This window comes from Triturus cristatus, chromosome 4_2 (genome assembly GCF_964204655.1).
Source record: "Triturus cristatus chromosome 4_2, aTriCri1.1, whole genome shotgun sequence".
In the NCBI taxonomy this organism is placed as follows: domain Eukaryota; kingdom Metazoa; phylum Chordata; class Amphibia; order Caudata; family Salamandridae; genus Triturus; species Triturus cristatus.
This window is the reverse complement of record NC_140586.1, coordinates 736,914,913-736,935,902: the sequence shown is the minus strand read 5'-3', so window position 1 is coordinate 736,935,902 and position 20,990 is coordinate 736,914,913. Positions and strand designations below refer to the sequence as shown.

The 20,990-nt window shown below is 44.0% G+C and overlaps 1 protein-coding gene across 12 annotated transcripts in view; it reads left to right on the top strand.

The window, feature by feature from the left end:
* Positions 1 to 20,990, top strand: part of OSBPL9 (oxysterol binding protein like 9) — a 1,355,357-nt gene that overhangs the window by 858,316 nt on the left and 476,051 nt on the right. For 7 of the 12 annotated variants that reach the window (XM_085602632.1, XM_085602639.1, XM_085602636.1 and 4 more), the window contains one exon: positions 6,056 to 6,154. The exons of the other annotated variants lie outside the window; for them this stretch is intronic. In XM_085602632.1, the coding sequence (XP_085458758.1) occupies positions 6,056 to 6,154 (99 nt within the window). The remainder of the gene's footprint in view (positions 1 to 6,055; positions 6,155 to 20,990) is intronic. 12 annotated transcript variants of the gene reach the window in all.

The window sequence follows — 20,990 nt, the reverse complement described above, 5'->3', positions numbered from 1 at the left end:
ATCCTCAAGGTAGCGTATTCTGGCCTCATGCGCGTTTTGTTGTTTTTTGATGAAGTCTGTGGTTGGCTTGAGGTCTGCTATATCATGCTCTGCAGAGGTGACTCGATCTTGCAGCTTCCTGTGGTCTGCGTGTTTTGTCAATTTTGGATTCTAGCAACACTCTGGATCTCTCAATGACATTTAGGATTGCACCTAGTCTGTCTCCTGGGCGGTGATGCTGTGTTACATGCTGCGTTTGTTCCATGTCAGTAGTGCTTGAGGTTTGTGAGGAGGCTCAGGGTCCGGTACCCTTGTCGCGCCCCATCTTTGTAGGTGCATTACCAGACTGTCCCAGCGAACACGTGCCGTCTCGCAGGTCCGTCTGGTATGGCAGAGAATGAGGTCAATGCAAACCATATAGGTATTCAGCGTGCCCTGCGGCACTGTTCTGACAGCAGCAGTATTGTAAGACCGAGCCTTTGTACCAACCTGGCCAGTATGCAGCGATATCGCCACTCCCCGGTGCTCTCAATGGGTCAGCCCATCCATTTGTGTACCTTGGTGCTCTGTTAGTAATTCTATATTGCACTGGTCTTTAGTTATCCAGTGCCTACATGGCGCTGGGGGGGCACAAGTTCCGTTCAGCTACTGATGCAGAGAGCCCAGTGTCCAGGGCTCTATGGGTGTCAGTCGTACACTGCAGGCCCAAAGCACACCCGGAGGGGAATCTCCTGTTGCGTGCAGTGCCCTGACGCACAGTCACAATCCTTGCTGTCTGTTAACTCCAGTGGTGTCCTTCTGTCAGCGACCAATATGTGCTCTGCTTACCTGACTAAAGCCACAGCTGCCCAGTCAGTTAACAAAAGTTCCTTTCCTGGCACACCGAAGGCCTCTTGTCCCCCATGACTTGCGCACGGGGCGGGCGCTCACGAACACCGAAAGCTGAGCACCATCCTCCTCCTTACGGGCAACCATCCACTGTGTCCCTCGTCCAGCCTCTCTCATCCGCTTCTTACCCCAGGGCCAGGCCCCGGCTGGTGCACGTCCGACACAATGTCTCTGTCGTAGCCCACCTCCACAGCTCGCCGTTGTGGCGCCTGCCGCAATTCACCGGCTGCCTTCTGTGCTGTGCCCCAGCTCCAGGGTACAGTCTCTGTGCCTCCTGCAGCTCTCCCTTTCGGCTTCAGCTACCGTGGACCGTCGCTCAGCTCTCCGTTGTTGTTCCGCGTGCCCACCGGCTGGTGAGCAGCTTCGGGCCTTCACCCAGAACCCAATCTCTGCAGCAACGTTCCTCCGGCCTTCGCCGCAGGACAGGTCCCCTGGGGTGAGTAGGGGTCTCCGCCAGGGCGTCTCGTAGTAGATGCCCATCAGCCGGGTAGAATTGTATCGGATTATTGGAATATGTGGCGGAGCAGCTTTAGAGACGAACGTCCGCCATGTTCCCCCTGCAGGCCACGTCCCTCTACCTCCAGCACCCTCTTGGAACCTAAACATTGTTTTTACTAGGCTCATGGGTCCTCCTTTTGAGCCTTTGCACTCATATTACATGCTATTTCTGCCATGGAAAGTGGTGGTATTGGTTGCCATTACCTCATTGGAGCATGTTAGTGAGCTCCAGGCATTAACCTTAGAAGAACCTTTCTTTCAAATACATAAAGACAAACTGGTTCTTCGTGCTAATCCTAAATTCCTACCTAAAGTAGTCTCTCAGTTTCACTTCAACCAATCCATTGAGCTTCCTGTTTTTTCCGTAACTCTGATTCTGTAGTAGAAAGATCTCTTCATACTCTGGATATACACAGAGCACTCATGTTCTACATAGATAGAACTAAAACTTTCAGGAAAACAAAATAACTCTTTGTAGCCTTTTCTCCACCTCATTAATGCAACCCTATATCCTAGTCAGACATAGGCAGATAGATAGTCAAATGCATTCAGACTCGTTACATTAAAGCCAAAAGACCTTTACCTGCAACTCGCAGAGCACACTCCACTCATAAACAGGGAGAAACTGTGGCAATAGGTATTGCCTACGTAAGAGTTACTGGCTTTGCCAATATGTTTTAGCCATGTTGTATACCAGCGTGGCTGCTGTTCAGCATGGCTAAAATGAAAAAAGGAGAGTGGCGTGATGTGTCATAGAGTAGAGTGGAGTGTTATGGAGTGGCAAAGAGTGGAGTGCCGTAAATGGTGTTTTGTAGAGTGGAGTGTTGTAGAGCTGAGTAGATTGTCATAGAGTGGAGTGACATAGAGTGGAGTAGTGTAGGAGAGCGGAATGGAGAGTGGAATGGCATAGAGCAGAGTAGAGTGTTGTAAGGCTGAGTGTCATAGAATGGAGTGGAGTAGTGTATAATAGAATAGAGTGGAGTTGAGTGCCGTGGAATAGAAGGAGTTGCGTAGAGTGTCATAAAGTAGTTTTATAGAGCAGTATAGAGTGGAGTAGAATGTAAGGTGTAGCAGAGTAGAGTTTAATGGTGTAAAGCATCAGAGTGGATTGTCTTAGAGAAGCCTAGACTGAAGTGGCATAAAGTACAGTGGTGCAGAGTAGAGTTTTTAAAAGTATATTGAAGTTGCATATAGTACAGTGGTTCAGGGTAGATTGCAGAGGTGTAGAGCAGCGTGGCATATAGTGCAGTGGATTAGAGTAGAGTGGTGTGGAGTGCAGTGGTGCAGACTAGATTAGAGTGGCTTGGAGTGCTGCAGCGAGGCATAACGTTGAGTAGTGTAGTGGCTTAGAGTTCAGGGGGATAGACTGCATTCGCGTAAAGTAGAGTGGTACACAATAGAGTGGTGCAGAGTGTAATTGAGTAGTATATACTGCAGTGACGTAGAGCACAATGGTGTGGAGTGGCATAAAGAGCAGTGGTGTAGAATGCAGTGGCTTGGAGTGTTGCATAGTAGAGTATAGTGGTGTTCGAGTGCAGTGGTGCAGTGTAGGTGGCATAGAGTCCATTGGTTTCGTCTTAAGTGGTGTTGAGTGCAGTGGTTTAGAGTAGAGTTGCATAGAGGGCTATGGTTTAGAGTAGAGTTGCGTAGAGGGCAGTGGTTTACAGTAGAGTGGCGTAGTGGGCAGTGGTATAGAGTAGAATGACGTAGAGTGGCGCAGCATTGAGGGCAGTTAATAAGAGTGGACCGGTGTAGAGCGCAGTGACCTAGAGTAGATTGCTGAAGTGGCGTATAGTGGAGTGGTCCAGGGTAGAGTGCAGTGGCATACAGTAGAGTGGCGTTCAGTGCAGTAGCATGGAGGGACGCAGTGTGGAGTAAAGTGTCATACAGTGCAGTGGCATAGAATAGATTGTTTCACAGTGGAGTGATGCAAGGTAGAGTGCAGTGGCATAAAGTGCAGTGTTACATAGTGCAATGGTGCATAGGAGAGTGGGGTAGAGTACACAGGCATAAAGTAGAGTGGTGGTTTAGAGTGAAGCGGCGTAGAGTGCATCTACGCAGAATGGTATAGAGTAGAGTGCTGCAGAGTATAGTAGCATAGATTTCAGTGGCGGAGAGTAGAATAGAATGCCTCAGAGTACAATGACATAAAGGGTTGTAGAGTATAGTGGCGTAGAGTGCATTGGTTGTGAGTGGTGTAGAGTGCATAGGTGTAGAGTAGAGTGGCAATGGGTGGAATACATTCCCAGGGAAGCTTTCCGAATGTCTCCAAGATTTTGTTAGGCAACCAGTAGACATTGACCGAAAAAGGACTTTTGCCTGTGATACACAAGGCCTCTCTTTGCTATCCTACTAAACTCCGTATTCAGCTCAAGGGAAAAACGTGGGCATCCTCAAGACAGCACAAGCTTTTGTGGCTGGACGGAACCTCGGGTCCCGAATGGAAGTGAATGGAGCAAATCCACAGTTAGCTACTATGAGTTGTGACTTGACTGTGTGAAGTGCTGACTAGCTACCTTTAGAAGCTAAGGGACTGTAAGGTGCCTGCTTATTTATTATGTTGATGTGTGGTTTTCTTCTCTTCTGCCCTCCCTCTAATACTGAGTGTATCTTCCTGGTTTTAATTTGAGGTAGATTGTATTTAACTATATAGTATTCATCTATCCAGGAAATGAAAAGTTCTATTAAAGGTCATATTGTGTCTTACACGTATGTTTCAAGTGATGTGACTGCTCAATAAACAGGGTTTTAACCTTAAAAAAAGAAGAACACATTCTAATAGCATTAAGAAGCTTCTGTTGAAACTTCCTAACCTATTTCGGTGCTCCTTTCATGGCACCTTTCATGGCAGGGTCACACTGTGTTTTGGACAGTGTGGTCATCCAGTGGTATTGTAAGAGGTGATTGTGAGTCAACAAAAATGTATGAGCATGTCTGCAATAAACAAAAATAGTCTTGTTTTCCCAGACTCTGAGAGCAGAATTGTGTCAGTCTGTCTCTTGATTTTAACTTTGAATATTTTTGATTTGAGACTTGACTTCTTGTCACACTCGTTGCTTTATGATCATAATGATTTACCATGCATTCCTATTCATTTTATATTTATTAAATTATTGATCCTTAATTTTTAAATAAACCTTTATGGTTTTTAAATTCACTGCCTTTACTCCTATGGACTCCATCCTTTTTTATTCAAAGCTTATTTATTAATTATGCTGATTTATTTGCTGTGCGTACTGTGAGTTATCTGTTGGGAGACACATTGCCTCATATGTTCTTCAGGTTAACACGATCTTTGATCCTGTCTAGGCACTTTGTCATAGATTATCTGATACATTATTGTCAACAGTATTACAACTCCATGATTGGCGCATTAGATCTTTTATCACTTTACAGTCGAACTACAACCCAGCTGAGTCTGGATGTTGGAAATACATGCAGATTTCAGAAGCTGAATGTATCCTCCATCATACACTCTACCCAGTCTCTGTGTGTTTAAATGCCTAGAGCCTGTGCAGTGTTGTAACTTGTTATCTTTGTTCTGATGCTCAAAGAAATGTTCATTAAAGAAAACTGTTTAAATCCGGCATCAACGATGGCAGATTTAGATGTTTGATTATGGCAGAGAAAGTGTTGACTGAATGCTAACACACGATAGAGACCAAAGGGAGGTCTGATTGAAACTCTACAGGACTTGTCTTGGACTCATTCATGATCTGGATTTGACTGGCTTTAGCCAGGAGTCGTATGTCAGTAGGCACATCTTCTTGATCTGTGTTTTGGCGCTGATCATCTGGTCCTGTCCCGATCTTGCCCCTGTTGATCTAAATAGTATCACTTGAATGAATTCAGGTATTAGTTTTCAACTGTCCCGAGCAATCCTACGCAATGTTTTAAGCATCAAACATTTGACTGAACACTGGTAGAGATAGGTCATCACATCACTGGCTTTAGGAAAAAATATTCATCCTGTGACATTGGAGATCGAACTCTACAAGCACAGTGAATCAGTGGTCAAAATGATGTGCAAGGCCTTCCCTGAATAGCTAATGTATTCCCATTAGGTCCTCAAGCTATATTTATACATATTTGGGGTCTACCTAATTTATTTCACATTGGACATTGGTTACTCTAGCCAGACTCGTTTTGGGACAGAAGCTCTTAAGAATTCGGTCAGGAACCTTGTTGTATTTGTATGATTTTGTTATTGTTTTTATGTACACTTTGGTACATTATCTGTGATCGTTCTTAGCTATTCCTCATGAGGCTTCGTGACACTGATAGTTATTAATGCTGTATGTGGTTTGAATCTTTATTAATTTTCAAATTTATATTCTGGATGCTCTTCGACTGCCTGTGCCTTTCCTCCCCTCTCTAGCAACCACACGTGTCCTTCTCACCTTTATATCTAATCTTTTCTGCACAGACCATGCACATCTGTTTCTGAACTTTGCACACTTTTGGTGTTGCACTTGGACTTTGGTTATTTTATGACATTTGAGTTTATCTTGTTTCTTTATTAATAAGTCTAAAAATAGTGAAGTATAGGTTTTCGTTATGTGTGTACTGCTGATATTTTCTGCAGTTGTGTTTGAAATATGCAAGCGTTGATCTGACGTGTTAATATTGAATAATGGGCAATATAAGTAAGTAAAAATATAAACCAGTAAGCTTTTGCATTCTTTTGTAGACCCCTTACGAAAAGGGGAGCCTCGTCCTTCATCACTCCCGGTGGGGCCTGTGGGGACGTCACTTACTAATCACCGGACTCCAACTCCAAATAGTACAGGTATTTGTCCTATTTAGAGTGTAGTATTTTTCCCAGTGGCAAACTGTAAAGTAAGTTGTGCTTGCATCACTTCCATGTAGTGACCTTTCACTTTCACTTAAGGCATATGAGGAATGATAATATTGCTACACCTGTGTGCATTACGCGTTCCAGTCTGATGTGATGCCAAGCTCGTTTTGCAAGATCGGCTTTCTGTTGGTAGACATCACTGAATATTATTAGTTAATTACTATTGGGATATTTGAAAACCATTAAAAGGGTAATAACAATTAGAGGTCTTTCCAAGACCGTTTCTGTGTCAAAGAATGCATATTTTATGTTCTAAATATTCAGATGTTCCATGAGTTTAACTGTTAGACTAAATAACTAAAGTATGAATAATCAAAATTACATAATCAATAAATTCCAGAGAAAGTTCAACACTTTAGGTGTGCTGGATGATTGTTACTCTCTGGTAATTATTTTTGTTTATTTTGCAAATGATGATCTACAACACATGCCTTCTCTTGATTCTCCGTGATATTTGACAGTGCTCGAAACTAAGCCACTCTAGTAAATCCCCAGTACAACCAACCTAGAGCACCTTGATCTGACCTCACAACCTCCAGTGCATTAACTGTCCTTTCTTATTCTCACTACCCCCTGACACACGCAGTCATCACATGTCTCTACTTTGTGCCTGTTGTCCCTTAGACAATGGCATTTTTCAAATTGCATCTTCCTCCAAAACATCTCACTATGCCTTCAAATATCAACCACATAATTTTCCAGAGGGTTTATTACTGTGACTAAGATAGGTATTCTACATTGGTGAACGTATTTTGAGGCATAATCTGGCACATTCTGTCTCCCCATAATTGATGTTCTGTAAGACCCTGGACTTTGATTGTCTCATGTCATAAGAAATTCCAAACGGGGGAGAAGTCTATCTGGCAAAGTATTTTCCAAACCAAGGGCCTGCAATTACGACCAGTAAAGAATTTAACAAACTGACTTATTTGCCAATTAACTGGTTCGCTAAATTCATATTCAGAGTTGGTACTGGTCTTCTGGTCTACTCCGTAGCCTTCTAGTACCTTTCATTCATAATAATTTGAGTTAGAATGCTAATTGTTGAATCAGCACCTATTCCTAGGAGAAAGGAAAGGACAATATGAAAAACCTGGTGAGAGTCCAAAATTGAATCTACTTAACATATAGACACATACAAGATTTTAAGAAATATTTTTTGCATTTCTTTTTTTATTGGTTTATCTGCTTTGAAAACACAATTTCTTTCAAATTATTGTGCACAAAAATATGAGTTTACACTGGGTCCCTACTACCTGCCGAAGGTAAAAACAAATTGTCAAAGCATCGGTGTTATGTATGCGTATCTTTGCACGACCAGACAACTTTTACTTCCTCTCTTGCTTAGCCACCAGTGGAGAATCAGTCACTCAAATGACAAGGGGACAAAAAAAGATGAAGCTAGATGGAAGAAAGGTTTGAGGTATGATGGTAGATGGAGAAAGAAGTCAGCGCCTGTCCATCTCTAGAAGCTATTGGAAAAGAGGTGTCTGATTTGGAGGGGACTGTGGCAGACAAGCTGAGCCGGGGTAGCTAGTTTCCCGTAGTATATTATTTGATTTAAAGGGGCTTTTTTTTTTAGTTAAGTAGAGATCTAACTTGAACCAAAGCTGCCTTGGAGAGTTCTGGGCAGGGTTGTACAAGCCTCTGGGCAAGCTTGACACTTTGACAAACTTTTGCATTCGGGTTTGCCTGCTAAATGTTTCTTTTTCATAATCTTCTGCCTGCTAAAAGCTTGACCAGCATAGTTTAAGAAGTCAGATATGCATATCCTTATGTAAATAGTGTTGTTTTATGAACCGAGTCACTGTCGGCATTTTTTAATTAAAGGATAGTGCACACAAAGAGTTGATGAATTGTAGGCTTTTATAAATTTTTTTCCCAGGACATGTATTTTGTCTGTTTGAAATGACCAAGTTTGATGGCCTACGGAACATAGTATTGGAAAACATGTAATTTCTTTTGAGATAAGGCATGTTATGTGCACTTTTATTTGGCTGGGTCTCAGAAACAATTATTGATGTAACTTTTAATTTTGTTATCATTTTCTTATTCCATTGCTTTATGAGCAGTATATTCTCTGGTTCAATTTGGTTTATTTTGTAGTACAATTTAAGTGAATTTAGCATGTTTTGTAACATAGAGACATGCTTGTTCTGTGACCTAGGGCCTTATGTAGGTGGGCTGGCATTTACCACTTCATAAATACCGAATCATACCGATTCGGTATTTATGAAGTGGTAAATGCTATGTAGGTAATTGGTCGGTAAATATTACCGATTCGGAAAAATTAGGTAATTACCGAATCGGTATTTACCGATTCGGTAATGAGGCATGCCTTCCCATTGATGGGAAGGTATGCCTCATTACCGAATCGGTAAATACCGATTCGGTAATGGGGGAGCACATGCAAGGGTGGCAGGGTGTCACATTGACACCCTGTTGCACCCCTGATTCGGCCATGTGTGCACATGTGGCACACATACATGCCCTGAGGGCATGTGTGTCTGCCACATTGCACACATCTACGGGCAAAATATTGCATTTACACACATATTCGTCATTTACCACCAACTATTAGTTGGTGGTAAATAACGAATCCCCACACACACCACACAGTCCCCCTACATCTCATTTCTGTATTCGGAAATTACCGAATCGGTAATTTTACCGAATCGGTAATTTTACCGATTCGGTAAATTCCGAATACAGAAATTCTCCCCCTACATCTCAAAAGCCAAAATACCGGCCGGTAACGATATAATTACCGAAAATCGTCCGTTACCGACCGGTATTTGGCTACCTACATGAGGCCCCTAATGATGGTCTTATTTTGTAGGACATCAGTGGACCTGTTTTTCAGCTCCTTGCCCTAGGAAACCTTAGCCCAAGGTGACTCATCATGTTTAAGACATTATGTACACCATCACTCTAGCGCTCTAATTTCAGTTCGGGACAAAAAAAACTACCCTTCTACGCTTTGGGAAAATCTTTGTTTTAAAACTCCATACATATCTTTCAGAATGGGGTGCTTTATCATGTTTTAAGATGCTCTGTTCCTCACAGAAGCCCGATTTTAGCACCCTACCTAACCCAAAAGGTTTCTGCATTCCTTTCAAAGATATTAATCCTTTACGACCACTATAGCATTCTAGGAAAGTAAGATCTGCTTTTATGGTTACCTCCACTTTTGCTTGATGTAATATTGTTTCTTAATGGTTTGTCTGGGATCATGCTAATCAGGACACCCGTCTCTGTGCTTTCTCCCCTAAATTGGTATGGTTCGTACTTGGGTACATCCCAGATTGGACACACTTAGTATATGGTACTAAGGTACCCAGGGCATAGGTACACCAGGGGTCCCCCATGGGTAAAAGCATGTATTATGCTCAATTTGTAACTAGAGGCCTGCCATTGCAGCCTGTGTAAGCTGGTGCTAGTACTACTTACGAAATATATAGGTTTCCCTATATCTAAGGTCACTGCACTTAAAACCTATAAATCACCCCTAAGGCAGGCCATACAATCCTGAAGGCAGGGTGCTTTGTTCTAAGTGTGAGTCTGCCCCTGCATAAGCAGGACACCCCTACAGCCTACAGTGTCCATTCTCCCGGGTTGTGATACAACCAACTCTTGAGACGAATCTTCTCCCGTTTGGGATTTCCACACAAGGTCCAAGCTACCAGCTCCCTTGCGTACACCAGTAGCCTCTACCACGGATCACCTTTAACGACCATGCAAAGGCTACAATGGATTCAGAACTTTACTGCCAGACTACTCTTACATATAAAACCGCAAGACCATATCTCCCCTGCCTCGAAAGTCCTGCATTGGTTACCAGTTGCCAGAAGATCCACCTTCAAGTTGCATTGTATCACCCATAAAGTAATACATGGCAGGGGACCGCTCTTCATCAGGAATAAAATCACCAAAGACATTCACAAAGGAACCTCTGCTCTAGAGTGGAACCTCACCTCAAAACCCTAAGATACAAGAAAAAAAGCCATGGGTGGCACATCCTTCTCTGCTTAAGATGCCAAACTATGGAACTCTTTACCCCCCAAAATAAGGTCCGCGGATAACCACCTTATCTTTAGAAAACTACTCAAGAATTGGCTCTTCCCCCATATAAGCACCATACACAAACAGAAATATACAATATATCCCTCTGTATATAAGCATTTATTTGTACTATAGATAAATACCTATATATGTGTATTGCTTTGTATAAACTTGTAGAATAATTGTTTTAAAAAAAAAGATGATATATAGATATTCTTTAGTTCTGCGAAACAAATGTACGTATTACTGATATTATTCTATTTTTAAGATGTATAGAAGCGACTGCATAAATAAGTAAATCTTTTATCACAACTATCTACAATTGCTTCACTATTGAATTAATATGATACATATATATATATATATATATATATATATATTTTGTGTTTTTTATTTATTTTTTTATTTTTCACTTTTCACGTTGTCATGGATTGAGTCAGGACAGTAACCTTTAAATGTACTCTTAGCTCATACGATGTTGCAATTAATATCTGATTATTGCCAAATCAAGTTTACGTTTTAACATATAGTCTGCCTTGGCACTAGACCGCCAAAATATGTGAACAATAGACCCTTTGTTTATCAAGCCACTAGAGCGACTGAATACTTTGCATTTAAATGAGACACCGTGGCAAAACGAAAACATGTGCCACATTGTAGCGATTAAATACTGTCAAGCAAAAGGATTACTAGATTAATAACGGCTAGGTAGCCCTGGAATAGGACACAACACGCAAATGATAGAAATGTACAGCAATGCACTTATTAGCAAATGTAAATACTGTAAATATGTACATACATGTGTATCTCATGTATATCTTAACTATATATGCAAGTAACTCTTTGGTGTCTATTGAGCAATTTCGCTTAAAAAACGATGCTTAAAAAACAAGGTATGACTATAATTTGCGCATAAAAATGTTGATTTTGGACGTTCCAATATGTCTGCCGCACTATGACATCTCAAGTGACTAACTAAGGGAGAGTCCCATTTCTATTACCATGTTTCGTGTGAATTCACTTTAATGAACTTTATTTAAATCACCTTGACATGTTCGTATATTCGTGTGATCAAGACACTCTGTGTGTCGAAACGCGTAGCGAAGATTAAACTACTGCCACTTTGAAAATACCCGTGATTCTGAGTGTGCTTTGTTTATTTACTATTGGATCGATATATATATATATATAGATAGATAGATAGATAGATAGATAGATAGATAGATAACCATATCTAATGCATACTCATGTTTTAAATAATTGCTCATAACATTTTGTCCGGCCATAAAGGGTACTATACCAGTGCATAATGGGCAACATACAACGTGTGCATGAAAACTAAGACATGATTGAAAACGTTACTAACATCGAATGCAATAGCCTGTACAATGTGCAATATATTTTCTTCTTGTATAAATGTAAATATGTTACGAGATGGTTAAAAACTACTATTCCCATAATGCTGCATTAAGGTTAGAATGGGTACAAATAGTAGAAACAATGAAGGACTCACTAACCGTGAGCAAGGCGGTGAGAGGGCTGAAACGCGTTGATTGAGTGCTTAAACTCTCATTAAATTAAGCAAAACTCCAAGCTTTGAGTGCCGCATCGTTTGTATGAAAAAAAAAATATATATATATATACACACACACACACACATATACACAGATAAAATTAATTTTAAGTACAACACTAGAAAGCCAGAGCTTATTTTATTGATCTGTAATGTGCATATACGTATTCCCTTTATACATCTATATATCTTCCATGTACTTATAGATCTATATATTTATTACTTTTGTTCTAATTCTGTCTATCCAGTGCACTACCCTATTTCTAACCCTATACCTCTCTCAAAATATCCTCTACCTCAACTCTGACTCCTCTCAAACCTTTCTACTACACTTTCCAATGCACCACCCTATTTCTCACCCTATACCTCTATAAAATAGATCCTCTACCTCCACTCTCTCAAGCATCCCAAATCCCATACCACTACCACGATCCTCAAAATAAACCTATCTAGACTCTTCCCCTCCTTGCATCATCTCATACCTCTTTTACTATTCTGAGCCCCCAAACAAAGCCTTTCTAAACCCTTCCCCCTCCACACCCCTTTCACTCACCCCAAGCCTCCTCCTACTGCTATGACTTTCAAAACAAACAAAAAAGTCTAAGTCCTTCCCTCTTCTATCCCTCCACTATCCTTTCAATCCAAATAAAAGACTAATGTGTCCACCTCTCAAATTAATTTCATATTTCCCTATACTAATTCACCACTAATCCTTTATGGGGTCCAAAGTAGCTTGCTACTCCCAGAAAAAGCAATTCCACGCCTCGTCAGGGGTAGTAAGCGCTATATAAATGCAATTACAATACAATATAATATATAGAGGGGCAGCGCGTCATTACGCGATGACCATCTCGAAACCATCTGTATCTTACCCTATCATGTTGGGTATCAAACATGTTGGAATCATACCCCCACAACATAAACGGTGTGGAGGTATGATTCCATACACTGTAAAGCTCCTCCGGGAGGCCATTAGTGCTCCCAGTACCAATCCTATAGACCCAGACAGCACAACATGGCTGCTCCCAACCAGAGACACGATTTTGCCCTCCTGCTGCTGAGCCAAGCTCGAGCAGGGGAAGTCAGAACAATAGGTATCCTGTCACAGGGAGGTGTGACCACCTCCCAGGCAGGGTTTAGTGTATTGGGGCTGGGAGGGCGTGCTTGCTAGCGCCACTCAGTCTTCTTGAAAGGCACACTTGGTGCCCTCCTTGCATAGTCCAGTTCAAACCAGCTCATGGTGCCATTGGCTCCCGCTCTGGCATGAAACTTGACAAAGGACATGGGAGTATCCTCCCCATTGTCCAACTCCTCCCCTGGGAGGGAACCCTGAACCATCCCAACCCTTTCCCTAGGGTACTCAAGGGCTTACCTGAAGGTGGGTCCCTAGATTCGTCGTGGGACAAGATTCATTTCAAGACACCACTTATTCTTCAAACATCTGGGCACTCTGGACTTCGCTCTGGGCATCAAGGCAGCATCTGGGAAGACTCCTGCTGCTCCTGATCTTGTCGCCCTGCTCGTCTGCTGCAACGTCCGTGCCTATGCTCCATTCAGGGACCTTCCAAGGCATGCTGGCTCTCCCTTGAAGTGAAGGAGTCACTTCCCTGCATCTGCAGGGACCGCAACTAAGCTGATCCTGGGTACCCACGGACTCCGAAACGCTCAGCAAAACAGGTGGTGGGTCTTCACATCCCTCGAGGCCTGCCCTGTCCTCTCACCAAGTTTGAGGCCAGTATCCCTCGTTGGAGCCGCAGGAACCGAACCCCTGTGCACCGCGTCAACTTGCAATGGCAGAGGCTTGTTGGCTTCTTTCTGTGGGAAGTTGGCCTGATATATGATGTCCCTAATTCTAGAGTACACCTTGTATCAGTCCAAACAACCCTTATGGTGATTGGTTGTAAAGTCAACCTTATAGACCAGCTATCCTAGTGGTAGCATGGACAAGAGCAGTCTTAGGCTAAACTCTGTATGGCATGTGAAGCCAGCTGTTATACCATTTGTAATCCCTTGAATACCAAATGAAAGGACACCACAACAGATATATATAAAAATAGAATGTATTTATTCTAGTCAAACCCTCAGCACTCTTTGAGATTCGAGGTAAGTACAACACAGTCTTATTTAAGCATACATTAAGTCACACAGGTAAGTAATACAGTTAGGCCCTAGGGGCCACACAAACCATATACTAAGTAAGTGGTATAAGGATCACTGTCACGAACACAGGATAGGCCTAGGCCTAGGGAATCGCTGGGGCTACTCTATACTACCAACAGTTAGGAAGTGGGAGGCCCACGGGATTCAGGTGCAGAGTGGAAACACTCACGCGTAATGCGTAAAAGTCGATAGAATCACTAGCAGTTAGAAATGAGCAGTTTTAGGACACTTCTGGTATAGCTAGAAAGTCGAGACTCGGAAACTAGACCCTAGGATAGTCAATACCCTTGTGAGCACCGAAGTACCCAAGTTACCTAGCCCACGGGCTGCGGGTGCATAGGTGTGAACTTGCGTCGGGTTTCGTCGTGGACTTCTATGGATGCCTGAAGGAAAGTTGCTGACAGGCAGTCAGTGAAGAGTGTCCGGTGGATCCCAAGGTGGGGATCAAGAAGCAAGGAACCTGCAAGCAGAAGGGACAGAGTCTAGGTCACCAGCCAGGAGCCGGGCAGGAACCAGGAAGGAACCAGGCGATGTCGTGAAGATGCAGGTGAAGAGGTGAAGCTTGTCGCAGCAGCCACGGGTACCAGGAGACGTCGAGGACGACCAGGACCAGGAGGTGAGCTGTCCCATGAAGGCTCTTGCTGTCGGCGGCGTCGAAGTCGAGTCAGGACCCAACAAGCCTTGGCAAGCGGAACCCACGCAGGATGGAGGACTTGCTTATGGTGCAGACCAGGAAGGTCTGGGGTGCTTCTCTTTCACAGAGGAGCGGGTGCCAGTTTGGAGGAGCCGGACCAGCAAGTGGAAAACAAAGGTTCGTCGTCGCAGAGGCTACTAGCCAACGGGCCAGCAACCGGAAAACACGTCGAGCAACACAGGTGCAGAAGGGCCCCACGCAGAACACGTGAAGTGTGGGGAGCTGGTCTTCTTTGCAGATGGTGCTCGGGAGTGGGGCTTCTCAATTCCCCAAGCACAGCCTCGAGGAAGCCTCAGTCGTCGCGCTAGTCAGTTACTAACCACTTTTCCCAAGTCGCCGGTCCCACGTCCCTAGTCGTCTCCACGGGTCTCAGCTTCGCTGGAGATGTGGATCTGGTTCAGAGGTGTCTGGAAGTCTCGGCGCTGGTCAGTCTCTGCAGTCGTCCCTCGTAGGATTCAGTCGCAAAGCAAGCAGCGGTCGCTGGATGGTGCCTGGTTGCCCAGGGTGGTCACTCCTTGGCCACAAGGGAGATTTCTTCAGTCTTCTTCCTGAGGTCGAATGTCGAAGGTCCAGAGTTTCTGTTCAAGTTGCAGATTCAGGTTAATCTAATTTAGCAGGGCCCAACTAGCTACTAATATACTGGGCTAGTGGGCTGGGCTACCTGCAAGGTGCCTCCTATGGGTGGGACCAGGAAGGGGAGTGGCTACACCCCCTTTCCTTTGTCCAGTTTTGCGCCAGAGCTGGGGCTGGAGTGCCCCAGCACCGGTTTGAACTGGACTATGCATGGAGCACCTTGTGTGCCCCAGGCATGTCTCATTCCTTTCAGCCCTCTCTGCCCCAATACACTAAAGTCTGTCTGGGGAGGTGCTAGCACCTCCCCAAGCAGGAAACCTATTGTCCAGGCCTCCCTGGCTGGGAGGGCTCCCAGCTGCAGGAGGTCAGACTCGTGTCTGTGGCAGCAGCATCCATTTTGTGATGCTGAGGCTTTGGTGAGAGTTAAACAGCAAAGTAGGATTTTAACATGTCTCTCCCTCTAGAAGGGAGGAATAATATCCTCATCACCAGTAATGGTATGTGGGTATTATTCCAAAGTGTTAGACACCTTACACGACATGTTTTGATACAGCCAAACCATAGTTACCATAACCGTTTAAGATTATAAGGCACTTTAAGAGTATATGGTAGGCTATATCATAGAACAGCTATAAGGACATGGTTCCGAAAGCTGCAGACAGGCTCAGCTCATGCTAGAGCACCATCTCACATGTTACCAAGCACTCTGCCTCCAGGATTGTTAAGGCCTGCCATAGGAGTGGCTGATAGGTACACAGGTGTCTATATTAAGGGTAGATATAGGTATACTATATCTAAGCAAGGGGTGATTACACGACCTTGCCCCAGCTGAGTGATCAGCCAGTTGGGTCTGATTGGAAGCCCAGACCAGGGGTGGCATAATACAAGCTGCAGTCCCTGGGAGACCTAGGGTACACCTATGCCCTGGGTACCTAGGGTACACTGTACAGGGTCCAATAAGGTGATCCTTACCAATTGGGAATGTACCTAGGGTACATGGAGTCCGTTTTAAAGAGAGAGCAGACAGCCTGAGACCCTGAATGGCAGGATCTCAGGCCAACTAAGTCGAAAAACCAGCTAGACATTAGGCAAAAAGTTGGGGGTAACCATAGTCAGATATCCACCTTCCTTCACTTTCCATCAAGATCTTCGGGCTCCAAAGAAGCCACCACCACAAGCATTTCCAGTGACCAAGACAATCACTTCCACTGTGGGCATGCATCTTTGGTGAGCTGCTTGAGGTTCTCGTGCAACTCCAGTTCCTCCGGCCTGTGTGTCCTCTTGAGGGTCATCTTTGAATTCTTTGGGCTTCCCTTATTGCTCGGGCCGGGCTGACTGCCCTGCTTGGGGTGAGTCACCTGGACCATGCTGGTCCAAAAACTACACCACCTTCGCCCCCCACGTTGTTTGCAAGTGCCAAGGCTTGTTGGTGCTCCAGCTGGACACTGACCCCTCAACATCCGACGTGGGACAGCTAGTGAACGGCTCCTGGTCTTCCACAGCGTCGCCTGGTCCTTACAGCTGCAGCTCCAAGGTCACCGTCATCTCTCCTGCAGCACCCGACTTTTGTGGACATTGGTCTTCCAGGTCACCTGGTCACTTCCAAGTGTCATAGACTCCGTCCCCTCCGCTTGCAGGTACTTCTGTACTTGAATTCACCTTTGGGTTCCACAGGACACTTTCACCTTCTCCATCACAGCATCTTCCTGAAGTCCTCCATTGAGTTCAACAGCGGTTTCTGACGCCACTTCACATCTATGCACCCGGCTTCCCTGGTGCAGGTATCCTGGTTCCTAAGGTATCCACGGGTACCTTCTGTCTTCCACTGGGTTTCTTCAGGGTCCACTGGGAAGGGTCCTTCTTCTTTAAAATTGCAACCGCGTCGTACCCATTGATTTGCATTGAAATTGCGGTTGTGTTACCACTCTGCACACGACCTCCGTGGGGCTCCTGGTTACTTACCTCAAGTGGTTCTTGGGGTCCCCGGCACGTCTTTGTCTTCTGGATATAGTCTTGACTCAAGTTGTGGTTTGCATACCACTATTTTAGTATATGGTTTGGTCTCCCTCTGGTGACCACTATGTATTACGTGCTACTTACCTGTTTCTATTGAAAAGTATTGTGTGCATTGTGTATATCCCAAACTAGGATCGTGAGTGTCTTATAATAAATACATATTTTTATAACTACACTGTGTGGTTCTTTTCACCTATCTATACCTATAAGATTATGCTCTGGTAAAACAAGGTGCTTTACACTCCTTCTGGACTAAGCCTGAAGGCTGCTCTCCACAGCTACCACTTAGAGAGCTTTCTAAGGTTGTCTAAGACCACTAAAATCTCCATAAGGGTTGTCTGGATTGGTGCAATGTGTCCACTTTCATAAGTGTACACCATATACCAAGCCAGCTTCTCACAAGTATAATGTAGAGAGTCGCACTATTTGGCCAGTCTTCTCTGCCTCTCATTTGTGATACCTTATCACAACACTCATCCTCCACTTTTGTCCTCGTTCACACAGTTCCTCAGACACTAATTAACCCAGCTATGCAGTTCGGTATTTCTTTTTTATACTCAAAAGGATTGTTGATTTTAGGAGAGACTGTTTAAAAAAAAATCTAAAAAAAATCAGAGACTTACTGCATGCCACTTGCCTGCACATGTAGACAGTTAAGAACAAACGCATGAAGGTGCAATAGCTTATTTTATCAAGTTCAGTATTCAATAACCTCATAGACAATCACCTTTCATGACTGCTGCTCATACAATAATGCATGATATACATACAGGATGATGTGTAAAGAGTACTTCTCGTTCTGTCACATAGACCTTAACTGACTGGAGTGGAGTAACTGATTGAAAAAGAGCCTTTCCTAGCAACCAACCTATTACACTTATTACAGTGTTTCAAACTACCTTTGGTTTCCCCCATCTAGTGACAACGCATAGCTGACCCTAAGGAAATACGCAGCCATTCAGACACCCACTCACATGGTCACATACGTAACCATGTGTTTCATTGCTTTTATGTAACATGTTTAAAACTCTTCCACAACCTTTGCCACCTGTCCTTATTCCATTTTCTTCCACCCTTGACAACCACAAATAAATGGACCCTTGAAGGTTTTCACGGGCTGTTCCATTTGGACTCTCAGCGCTCCCCTGGCCTTCTTAATCCAGATGACCTTCCCCATCTGGAAATTCACATAACATCTAAACTTTTTCTCATCATACTACTTGTGGCACTCCCCTGGTTCCCAGCTATCTTTCTTCTTGCTTCTCCACTATTAACTTTAAATTTCCCCTTTATTACCTAGCATGCAGGACAGATTTCAGTATATGCCGTCCAACTCACATTAAGTAAATGGCACATGCCAACCTACTCTAGGCAGCATTGTTCTGTATGCTTATGCCAATTATGCAAGTACTTGGCTCAGTGCAACCAACATATCTGGATATGTTACTACTCTTCATCACCATTCTGTTTTTCTTAACATTTGCCATCCAGTTCTATTCTACAATGCAGTACACAGTGATTCGCTTCATATCTCCCCAAGAACTCCTTTATTACTTCAGATACATCAGCATCTCAGTTTTGGTTGCTGTCCTTTTGTGTCTTACTTACAAAACACTTTATCCATAGCTTTAAAAATCCAGACTGTTCCTACCTTTTACTAACTTTTCAATTTTTTCCGTTTAGAAAATAATGCATTGTGATCACAAAAAGCTACTTCTTGACCCTAAAATTTCCAGCTGTCCTGCTTTATCTAATGCAGCATTCTCCCATCCCTTTCCATGCATGCTCACTAAAGGCACTGTAATTGCCATTAACTCCTTTTGAATTGCAATACATACCACCCATCTCTTCAATGCCTTCTCCACTCAGTCATCCGTTTGTGACCGCTGATATCGCCCTCTTAGCCATATTATTCACATCCATCTTCTTTGGCCAGCCTCTGTCAAACACTTGCTGGTTTTTCCCAACACCTCATCTTCATCACTGACTGTTCAGTTGAATGTTCCTTCTACGCCTTCCATTTTACTGTGCAATTCTGATGAATTTTTTTAACTGCAGTTTCCTAATCTTCTGAATCTCGCTGGCACTAGACTGGAGCCAGAAACTCTTGCAATAGCTTCTGTGTGTGGTATGGGGTGCAATCAGCCTCCACCACATCTCTGTCCTATCTCTGGTCATGGTAACACAGAGCTGCATATGAGTGCTGCCCCTACATGCTGACGTCAGTTGTCTCATATTTTGTAAATTCTCATAGACCATGGTTGACAAGATTGACCACCTTAGACCCTAGTTGATTGATGGTGTGCCAAAATTAACACAAGACTTTATTCTTCCCGATCAGTCTCTCTACAGAAGGAGGCAGTCTGTGAGGAATCCGCTGTTAGGTAGAATATTGATGAGAAAGAGTATTGCCAAAAGTAATTTTTTGGATGGATACTTCTATACCCAGATTTCTTACTTTGTAAATCAGTAGCAAAGCAATGCACTCTGCAAGGATGTGTGTCAGAGGAGCAGACTTACAACGGAAAGTCCTAAAGAACCGAGCAAGCAAAAAGATCCCCTCTGTAGACTTTTTAAATCAAAACAGTAGTGCCCCGTGTGAGAAAGTGCCCTCTTTCTTGCATGGTATGCCCCCACTTTTTGCTGAATAGATGATGTACTTTGACTGAGTGTGTCCTGGGCTCCTGCCAATCTGGTACCCAGGGCCTGTGTTCCTTCCCTAAAACTTCATTGAAGCCTAAACCCAATTGGCATCTCTGGCCACATGTCAGCTCCTGGTAAATGGTACCAGAGGTACCCAGGGCACTGTGATCAGAGAAGGCCCCTAAGGGCTGCAGCACTTATTGTGCCACCCTTAGAGGCCCTGTACCCTGACACACACACACTGCCTTTGCAGGCTGGGTGTCTAGGTGCAGAACAAAACAAAGAGTCGACATGGCACACATCCCTGTGTGCCATGCCCACAAACCACTGCCCTGGCATACATCAGTCACCCCTCTAGCTGGGTGCCCTATGCCAGTGGTGAGGGTACAGGTGCATGATCCCTGTGCCCTTAAAGTACCCAGGTCCATTCCTGTGCCCCGTACGTGCAGTGCTGCCATTAAGAGTATATGTTGCTGGGACGTTGTCATTACGAACTCCACAGCACCAAAATGGCTACACTTAAGACTGGGAAGTTTGGTATCAAACTTCTCAGCACATTAAACCCACACTGATGCCAGTGTGGGCTTTAATGTAAAATGCACGACAGAGGGCATCTTCGAGATGCCCCCTGAAAATCGACCAACTCCCAGTGACCTGACTGAGTGGCTGCGCAGGCTGCCACCACCAGACATGTTTCTGGACCCCTGGGTCGAGAGCTTGCTGCTCAACGAGTACAGCTACTCCTGGGGTAGCAAGTCTACAGATGGGATCAACAGTATGCCCAGATCAAATCAGTATGCACACTGAAGCAGTTCTAGTTTCAGAGGGGGAAGTTGAGTTTGCCACTGTAGCTGTGTGGCCACCCAACTTAAAGAAATAATTACAGTACCCTTGGATCAATGGAACTAGGATAGAAGCTCTGAGGGATACAGCTGCCAGTGTCACTATGGTGTAAGACACACTGGTTTCCCCTGAGCAATATTTGATTGGGCGTACTTACCCAGTCACCAATGCTGACAGTGTTACCACTAATCATGCAATGGCTA